The following is a 9,870-nucleotide window of genomic DNA, read 5'->3' on the forward strand; positions in this document are numbered from 1 at the left end:
CTATCTAATCCTGTTGATTAATCACGTCTTCCTTTTTTTCCACTGACTAGCTGCCTAAATTTACATGCTTTTTGCAATTACCTTAAGCACAGACCTATAAACTCCTGCTCTTATAGCTGTCTATAGGTAATTAATCAGAGAAACAAACAGCTAGGTGTTGATCCTTTAGTAAAATTTGGGTAATTTATTTCTGTATTTTGTATTTTCTTTGAACAGTTTCATGACAGAGGCCTACAGCAGAGATGTTTTAGTATGCAGATTTTTCTTCCTTTCAAAACCCTGCAGTTCTTCCTCCATTTTGTAGTACACAGAGAAGTTTACTGTTCACTAAGAAAATGTAATAAATTTATTGTATCTTTTGGCAGTGTCAGCTACTTTGAACAATAGAACTCTTTTGCAAACACCAGCCAGCAGAACATTCTTGTGGCAAATGCTTCAGTTTTGTGAAATGATTGGTTTTGTTTACTTTGGGTTGGATCAGTGATTGCAAGTACATTTTTAAAATTGCCTTGTCATAACTTATTTTCTTTAAATCATTACATTTTTAATATCTGTGTGCCTTGTGATACTCAAATTGGCTGCATCGTTAACTCCTGAAAAGAACTGCAGATTTAAAATGTACTATGTCTTTCTCTTAGATGGATGTTGGTATGCAGTTAACTTTGAAAATCTACCCCCTTGGTAGCTATGACAACTTTTGACAGATTCTGGGGTATTACAAGCAAATATGAAAGGTGGTGAATAGCACAGAGGCTTAGAAGAATTTCTTTTCAAGGTTAGCTACTGTCTGTTACTCCACTGAATTCTTTTACAGCCTGGATAGTGAAGGTGCTTTACAAATATCTCAAGCTTGTTTACATCCCAGATGCCATGTGTTTATGTGCAGGAGACTGCAAAGAAATAGAAGAAGTTAAAGAATATAAGCATTATGTGCAACAAAATTTTTATTTAGGGGCCCTTGATTGTTTTTCTGGATACACCTTCATTTTTCATGTGTGAGGCTCTCTTTTTGGTAAAGGACTGAAATATGGACTGTGGGCTATGGGCTATGGGAACTTCATTGTTCATGTGGCCATGTATCTCCTTCCTGCTCAGCTGCTATTCAAGTTCAGGAATTGAGGATAGAAAAAGACATTCACACAGAGTGTGAATGTCCTTGCAGAGTGCTAATGTCCTTCATGTATTGAAAAGGAGAAGGAAAGTTGTCTTGACCTCCAGCATGTGACCCAAGGTCTTTCTGGCATTTATGATAATGGAAAGAAACTGCAGAGCACTAATCCCCCACTAGAAAGTTCCCTCCACAATTCAGATATTTTCTTGGGATATTTCTGGCCTGGAAAAATATAGTCTTGCTGCCTGTGCTTGTTATGAAGACCAATTTCAGCTGCTTGGGAAGTGACAAGAAGAACCCTAGAGGACAGATCAACTTGGCCTTCACTTCCCTCCAGAACAAACAGCTTTATTTTTGCTATTTAGAGACTTATTTGTCAGGCAGTGCTTTAAGAGACAGGAGGAACAATTTAACCTTGAAATACAAAAACATTGTTTCACATGTTTCTGCTGGACATCTTATGGAAAATCAGAAGGCAGTACCCTGCAAAATGGAATCCAACAGAGGAAAAAAGAGGAGAGAAGAGAAAAAAAAGGAATGTGTTGCATTGTGTTATTTAGTTTTTGTATTGTGTTGTTTGGTTTGTTCCTGTTTCCCCCCTTCCTTTAGTGGTTTTGCCCTAAGTTGCTTCCCCTTTCCCCAGATGTCAATCTCATCCCTACTCCACCCGAATCCCTAGAAAGTTCCTTGTCAATCCTCAAATCCCCTCCCTGGCACCTTGTCTGTCACTCAGCTCCCCATCCCCTTTCTCTAGAAGCTTCTACAAAGGACATTGAGTGATTGGTCAGGGGCCAGGGGTCCCTCCTTTTAAGTTCCCTAATATGCCGTTGCATTTGTCAGTCACTTCATGTTCCGCTGCCCTTTATCTCCTCGTTGGATGGGTGAACCCCTCCCCTGTTTTCCACCCCCCAATAAAAGAAGCTGTTCCAAGCTCCTCGGGGGCTTTTCAGAGTTGTATCCCCTGAGGCTAGGTGCTCGCCAGAGCTTCCAATAAAGCTTAGATTTATACCCTCTGAACTGCCTGCTCCCTTTCCTTCACCATCATTGGCTACGTCTCTTCCGAGAAAGGGCTCATAACCCTTAGCCACCCTCCTGCACTCCAGAGCGCAGGAGAGTGTCCCCTGAGGTTGCAGTGTCTGAGCTAGCAGGGAGTCACTGAGTGGTCACTCGGTGAGCACGGCAACAGCTTGGCGCTCAACGTGCAGCTGTTCTTCATTCCTGTGGAAGCACTTTCCAATGGTACCTCTTCCTTGGGGCTTCTCGGTTGATGGTAGGAACCAAGAAGGTGAAGCGTAGGGCATTGTCAGGGTGTAGGGGAATTTGGAAGAAACAATCTTTTATATTGATCACAGCCAAATTCCAGTTTTGGGGGAGCATCGTTGGGGACGGCATCTCAGGCTGGAGAGAGCCCATATCTTCAATTACGTTGTTTATTTGGCAGACGTCATGGAGGAGCCACCATTTGTCTTTGTTTGTTTTTTTTTATTACAAAGACAGGGGAGTTCCATGGACTCATGGTCTCCACGACGTTTCCCTTGGTGAGTTGCTCTTCCATGAGCTCCTCCAGTGCCTTCAATTTTTCTTTACTGAGCGACCACTGCTCTACCCAGACTGGTGAATCTGTTTTCCAATTCAGTTTTGGGTAGGGCACTTTTCAGTGGCTGCTGCCCAAAAAACCTGGGGGGTTTCTGGGATGTCAGTTGTGACCCCTCCACTGGGCCATCAGGTCTCTCCCCCACAAGGGTTCTGTATAATCTAAAACAAATGGACGCAAAGATGCCAATTGTCCATTTGGCCCCTCAATTTGCACGATGGCCTTGGATTGTTTGGCCAATTGCATGCCCCCTATACCTTGAACGTGTCCTGCCATGCTGTGCCGTTCTCAGTGCAACAGCCACTCCCTAGAGGGAATGATCATCACATCTGCCCCGGTATCCAGAAGTCCTTTCAGGTGTTTTTGTTCCCCACCCTGGTGAACCCCACACCAGATTTTTGGTTTTTCATTTCCCAGCACCTTTGACCACCAAATTATTGGGAGAGTTCTTCTGGTCAGAGCTGCCTGATCTTGATCCCATGGTGGCTCAGCCACTGGGATGACCTGAGCTATTATTTGGTCTTTGGGTAGGAAGATGGGTGGATGAACACAGTGCAGCCAGGGAGCAAGCCGCCCAGGGTCTGATGTTATGGGATCCGGGAGGATCCTGATCTCTTGTGGTGTGTGTCTGGTGTCCCCAAGGACAACATACTTACTGCGGATCCGGTGCCAAGTACCTCGTTCCTCATTGTTCACCAAAGCAAAGTGCCAATCACTGTCTCTCAGGTGGAGTGGTTCTGTCAGCTGCAACCTGAAGGGCAATGGAAACTGTTAGTTGTCAAGATGGGTTTGCTTATGTCACAGTAGAGGATGCTTTTTGTCACATCCAGTGTTTTGTTCTTCAACAAAGGCAGGTCCCTTTTAATTGAATTTTCTTTCCCCTCCCCCTTTCTTTTTTGTGGTGGGCCCACCCCATTTCTGTCCACATGTGGGGAGGGGCCATGTTCCCCCTCTAGTTTTTTGAATGATCCCCCCTTAGGGACTTCTGGTCCTTAGCAGCATTATTTCTAAAGTCTAGAAATTGTTTTAAGGGGCAGCTGGACACCCAGTGTCCTGATTGTCCACAAAGGTGACAAGGTGTATTCGGTGATACCGGTTTCTTCCGTGGCCTCGGGGCATTCTGCTGCTGACTGGAAGACATCGGTCCAGATGCCTTTGCCATGGCAACCCTCTTCGGTGGTCTCGACCTGCTGTCACAGTCTGTGGATATGACAGAGACCTTCTTGGCGCAGACCTCAAGCATGGCTTGCAGGGTTGGAGCTGGGTTGAGAGGGAGGCTCGTGATTGCTGCTTTGCACTTTTCATTCGCGTTCATCATGGCAATCTCGGTGAGCACCTCCCGCCTTGTTTCTTCCTTGTGGACCTGCAGCTCGACAGCCCTGCACAGTCTCTCCATAAACCTTAAAAATGTCTCAGAGGGATGCTGGGTTATTTTTAAGTAATTTTCAACAGCGGCATTGGGGCGCAATGCGAGAAAGACTTTCTCAGCCACCTTTGTGCTTTCCCTAAGGACCTCAGTGGGATGTCTTCTGCTTGCCTGGACCCATCCCCTTCACCAGAGACATGCTCAATAGAGATAGTTAAATTATTATCATTGGTTGCTGTTCGTGGATCAAGCCAAAGAGTTGAGAGAATACTCCACAACTCTTTCTTCCATGCAGCTTCCCACAGAAGAAATTCTGTGGGGGATAGCAAACAAGAGAACAGCTGCCGGAGGTCTGCAGGTGTTAGATCATTGGAAGACAGAGTGGCTTTGCAGAGCCCACGAAAGTATTCGCTCTCCCTACTGAATTCTTTCTGTGCTCTGCGCAGTTCTTTGGTCGTCTGATAAGAGAAAGGGGTCCATTGGGCTTGGATTCCCCCCCGCCCCCATCCCAGCTATAGGTGACTGGTGCGGCTGAAAGGATGATACTTTGTTCCTGATTCTGATTCCCAGGCTCCCCTTCCCTGGAACCACAAGCGTGGGAACTGAAGTCAGGGCACGGGAACTAGAAGCTAGGAGGGGCTGAGAGCAGGCGAGGCACTGGGAGGGGACACAAGATTGACAGGTTCCCAAAGGGGTGGGACAGCGGGATGGAACTTGGGAGACTTGGGCGGAGTTGGAGAAGGAAGAGGGCACAGGAAAGGGAGGTTTTGAGGGAGGAGTTAGGGGACAGGAAGGGGTTGGTGGATAGACAAAAGGGATTGTGGGAAGAAGAAAGGCAAGAGGGGGTACTTGCCATGTGGCACCCACCATCTTGTCTCTCCTGGGAGCCATTTTGTGGGGAATAGGGGAGATTAAAACTAACCGAGGGTTTCCTAACTGGGGGAGTAGGGGGAAGGGTACGGTCGTGAAAAACCTGGCCAGGGCTACTCGGGCAGGGGTCCTGAGGCATCTGAGGGGAGACAGAGAGTCAGTGGCAACCCTGTGCCTGAAGGCATTCTGCTCCCTTCAGAATGCCCAGTTTAAGGAAAGAGGGTGAGGGCTGAAGGCTAGGTTTAGGAGAAACCAGGGGTAAAGTGACACTTGTTGACTGTTCTTTCACTCCCGACATTACTTTCAGGGCATCTCTGATTTGCAGGCTCCCAAAAATAAATTTTGACAAGGATGTGTCTCTGGATTTTCCTAATCTTACTAGCTCATTGCCTACAACATCCCAAAAATGTAAATCATGGATTTTTTCAGGAGACACCTCAGGAAAGTGACAGAACAGCCACCGAACAAACCTTTTAACTTCCCTTTCAGAAAACTGGTTCCCCTCACCCACAAGGAGACCCGTAACTTGGTAATAAACTCCCCTTTATGACACAGACAGCCTGCCACCCATCATGGCTGAGATATTAAGTTCTGTGTCACAGCTGCTTCACCGACGCAGGAGAAAGGAAAAACAACTGGCACCCTGCTAAAAATCTGGTGCTGTGCAGCTTCTGCTATTGTAGCAGAAATGAAAGGCTTGGCTCTCTCCCCAGATAGCCTAAGGAAAACCCCCCACTTAAAGAAGATGAGAAAAGGGGGAATACTTACCTGTCCAGTGTGGGAAATTAAAAGTCCCAGATGGTGTCCTCTGCCTGGACATGACTCCCTCGGTGCGGAGAGAGCTACCAACTCCATCCCCCAGGAGTGCCACCCACCAAAAAGACCCAATGGGGTCTTGCTCCCATTGGGATAGCTTGCTGGCCAGGAGACTAGAGATAAGAAATCCAATAGGAAAACCCGACAGTCTCTTCCATGGGGTGCAGTGGTCTTTGGGGCCCCACATTGGGCGCCAAGCTTTGAATAAATTGCTAATTTGTAAGCAGTGTTTATCAGCTGAAGAAAAATAACTTTGGGTGCTAGACTTGTTGATAAGGCAAGACCATTATCAAGTGTGTCTTCATTAACTGGAACTTCTAAGACACACTAGTAGCAAGGCAGACAAAATAAAATGGGCCAAGTAGTTACAGTCTGTGGAGTCAGCCACAAGCTGGAGTCGCTCTAACCAGTGGGAATTGCCCAATGAAACCGAACCAGAAGCACCAACAGCAGCCAGGGCCTGTAGGTGTGTACAGAGGATTGGGACTAGGGATCAAGGAGGTATGAGGCAGCTCTGAACAGTATGATACAGGGCATTTATTGCTACAAGATGAGCAGCGCTAACACAGTGAAAGGAAAGTTTAAGGTGGGGGGGGCATTGATTAGGATAATGGGGATGCTTAGTAATAGTTCCAGAGCCTCTTCTTGTGCTCCGATGGCTACGATGCCTATTAAAAAGTTGCAAAGAATTGGTGCAGTTTGTATTGTGGCTTGTAAAGTTGATTAGTGGTTGTGAGCATTCCTAGTGTACTGAGAGCAAACCTGAGTGGCCAAAGTGCTTGCTGCCTGTATGCTCCTTCCAATCCGCTCTTCCTAATGGAGCATAAAAAAAAAAAAAAAAAAACAAAACCAAAACCAAAACCAAAAAAAACCCCAAAAAACCAACAAAAAAAAACCCAACCAAAAAACAACCCCCCCCCCCCAAAAAAAAAAAACCCTGTAAAAGTAACTTGTATATCACTCTCAAGTGTTATCTGTACAAATGGAAGTTTGTACTTCCTGGGAAAATGCTAGACTGTACAGATGACAGAGTGACTTTGTCAGAAAAATTCCTCCAGATCTGCTTCTGCTTTTCATGCTGTCTTCTACAACACTTAAAAATATTTTGTGAGCTTAGGAGGATGAAAACATTAATAAGGCCAAGGGTACGAGCACTTCAAAATATTTCAGTGGAGAAACTACGAGCTGTAGACATGTCTGGTGAATGCATTGGAGTTCTTTGAGTGCACTCCAAATCGGCTATCAAGAAGTGAAATACCAATAATCTTATTTGGAAGACAAAGGTGTGAACCACAGAGGGAAAAATAGTAACTATCTTGCAAGACCAATAGATATTTTTAAAACAGGTGTCTGTTCCATATTTAACCTCTTTTATTCTTTTCCATGCACCTTTAAATTTTCATTAATGAAATAATAAGATAGAAAGATAGAAGCAAAATAACAACATATTACTGTTTGTGATGTTAATAATATTTTTATTTGTAGCATGCAGCGAATTCTAAGATTTTACTTCTGCGCTCAGTATCTTTTTGGTAGCCCATTTTCAATTGAGTTTAGGATATTTTAACATAGCCCTGGTTTACTACCTTTGCTTTTCTCTGAGTCAGCTCAATCTGTGTCTCAATACTTGCTTAGGTTTTGCGTACTGTGAATGTCATCATGATATCCCATGTGTTTATGTGCACTGTGGGGTAAATCAGTTCTCAGTGTACTGCACATATTTCTTCTGTTAATGCAAACTAATTCCATATGCCCACAACAAAACCCCCCTTGCTACCATCTCATCAAAATATTGGAGGAGGTCTGCATTGCTCTAATATTTTTTCTTCTCTAGAAGAGAGCTCTGAATTGCTGTCTATGTATCCAGGTTTTCAACATGCATGCTAAATGTCCAGAATTAATAAAATTTGGATTATTACTCACATTTTGTTGCTAAAGGCACTTCTTTTTATGGCATATACTCGTGAGTCTTATTATTGCACTAAATTCAGGAAGTGATGATTTTACCTTTTATCCAATATTGCATCATTTTATCATCTAATTAAAGTCCATATGGGCTGGTGGAATCTGCATAAAATTTACCTGTTTTTCAGCCCACACTCTCTCTGATAGCCAGTGATACACATCTTTGTGAATTATCTTGAAAGAAGAAATTTTTTTGGTGCTTCTGAATTAATAACTTTTAATTATTTTCTTTTACTGCTCAGAAAAAAAATCTTGTCGTGAAAGCCAACCTCCTTCACTTTAGGGGTCCAAAACACAATGGGAATTTTCTTGTCAGAAGTCTTTCCCCTACTTACTCCTATAATTAACTTTCATCTCCTGTATCAGGCTTATTAGGTTCACTGCTGTGTTTTGAAATTATGTCCGTGGTCCTTTCACAGAATTAATTATCACCTCTTTGCCTCTGCATGTGGTCCGCAAACTCTGCCCTTTCTCTGATGTTTGAAATAACAACATTTTAAAATTAATTTTATATAAATGCTTTTGTGATATCTCAAAATCCAACCTTCCCTTAGTTAATTCTCTTGTGCTTTGGAGTCCTGCTTTTTCCCATTTATGAAAAAAAAGAAGGTATATTGTTGTTTAGGAACTGGGAGTTGTTCAAGAGGTTGCTGGACCCTGGGGCTAAAGTAAAAAAGAAGAATTTTTATTACCATCTGGATTCTGTATTTTTCTCATCATTCTTTGTCCTCAAAATATTGTTTGATTTAGTTTTTGTGCGTGTGGGTTTTTGGTTTTTTGTGTTTTCTGTTTTTTTTTTTTTTTTTTAATATGAAGAACAACACAAAAACAATCCCTCCAACCATAACCTTAAAAAAAATAAGGTAAAATATTTTACTCTAAGGTTTTTCTGCCCATTCCTTTAATAAAAAATTCTGGATATCTTCATTATATCAGTGCTAGTACTTTTCTTTAGGAAAAGACTAAAGTATAACTAATATGTTTCTGTTTTAACTGTAAATCTTGGTGAAAATTAAATTTTTAATGCATGACTTTGTGTTCTTAACTTTGTCAAGAATTTCAATTGAAATGCAACGTGATTTTAAATGAAATTTGGAAAACAGAGAAACTTTTATCTCTCTGTACAAAATGATGGAATTTTTAGAGCCTAATGGAGTTAGGCAGAAAATTTAATGGGATCTGGACACTTTAGTTCATTTGGCTCCTCTGAAAAAGCCAGTTAATACTGTTTGTCCTGTATAAAATATTTAAGGACTTTCTCTACCAGAGTAGCAAAGCTGCACTATTTGTTTTTAGTCTGGTATGAGTTCAATTGGTATCTCAGCCCACCTCTCTCTCCCAAACAGATTCTGGCGACATCTTGAAAATCCCACAGGGTGGATTCTCTTGTTTCTTAAAGCGAGGTAAACAAAAACTCCTTGGTATCTTAGCAAGTGTTTGGCATTTTCTCTCACCAATTCTATGCTTATTTTTGCCGCTTAAAAATACTTGGGAATATGAGAAAGATATGATCATGGAGACAACACTGGCTGCATGCTGCCAAGATATACTTGCCAGATAGTCGGTAAGTTAGTCACCAGTGCAGTTTTGTATCTTGGACAACATCAGCCTAAAACAATTTGGAGCAGTTCAGCCGTGTCAGGTGTTAGGGTTAGGGACACATTTGTGTCCTTTGCCAGTACTCTAAAAAAGGCAGCTTGCTTATTCTTCAGTGTTAAACAGCTATTAGTCAGCTATTACTAGATATTAGTCAGTAGATTTTTCAAAACATTAATATAACACACCTGTTATGCCTGCATTGGTGCCATAATACATTAATCTGGTTTAGCTAATTATTGCTATTTCCTTATTTACCACTCTCTGGATCTGGTGCACTTGTCCTTTTATAATAGGTTAAAAATCAGGGGTGCAAGGGAGAGGTCAATGTTGCTTACACGTTCCTTCGAAAGTGTACAATTCTTCCTTCATGCAAATTGGTTAGCCTCATCTTACTGCTGTCCAGCTGTTCAGATCTGTTCTTTCTCCATTATCTGTCATGCTTATAATAATTATCCTCGTGGACTGTAACAAAAACTTTTACAGCATTTCATTGTGTCACTTTCATTCCTTTAACAACTCAATCCATAAGCTGCCAGATGTTATCCACCT

General features: G+C 42.6%; 1 protein-coding gene across 6 annotated transcripts; it reads right to left on the reverse strand.

Moving 5' to 3' along the window:
• Positions 1 to 471: 471 nt before the first annotated feature.
• LOC128781980 (uncharacterized) lies at positions 472 to 4,026 on the reverse strand. Of its 6 annotated transcripts, XR_008428602.1 has the most exons (4): positions 3,799 to 4,026; positions 3,362 to 3,456; positions 2,963 to 3,012; positions 2,055 to 2,866 (listed from the first exon to the last, which is right to left on the reverse strand). XR_008428602.1 is itself a non-coding variant. In XM_053932027.1 (3 exons), exons 1-3 carry the CDS (start codon positions 4,008 to 4,010, stop codon positions 877 to 879), a joined length of 321 nt encoding a protein of 106 aa, XP_053788002.1. In that variant the 5' UTR covers positions 4,011 to 4,026; the 3' UTR covers positions 472 to 876. The 6 variants fall into 6 exon arrangements, 3 of the variants coding, with proteins under 3 accessions (XP_053788002.1, XP_053788001.1, XP_053788000.1); XM_053932027.1 differs by lacking the exons at positions 2,055 to 2,866; positions 2,963 to 3,012 and adding an exon at positions 472 to 890; XM_053932026.1 differs by lacking the exons at positions 2,055 to 2,866; positions 2,963 to 3,012 and adding an exon at positions 1,174 to 1,594.
• Positions 4,027 to 9,870: the final 5,844 nt, after the last annotated feature.

Source organism: Vidua chalybeata, chromosome Z (genome assembly GCF_026979565.1).
Source record: "Vidua chalybeata isolate OUT-0048 chromosome Z, bVidCha1 merged haplotype, whole genome shotgun sequence".
Classification (NCBI taxonomy): Eukaryota; Metazoa; Chordata; class Aves; order Passeriformes; family Viduidae; genus Vidua; species Vidua chalybeata.

What these genes read in the sequence shown, in the direction of transcription:
- LOC128781980 (XM_053932025.1), bottom strand. Translation starts at nt 4,010, where the DNA reads ATGAAAAGTGCAAAGCAGCAATCACGAGCCTCCCTCTCAACCCAGCTC. An exon ending in CGAGGCCACGGAAGAAACCG is followed by an intron (nt 3,457 to 3,798) that starts GTATCACCGAAT and finishes ATTGCCCTTCAG; the next exon opens with GTTGCAGCTGACAGAACCAC.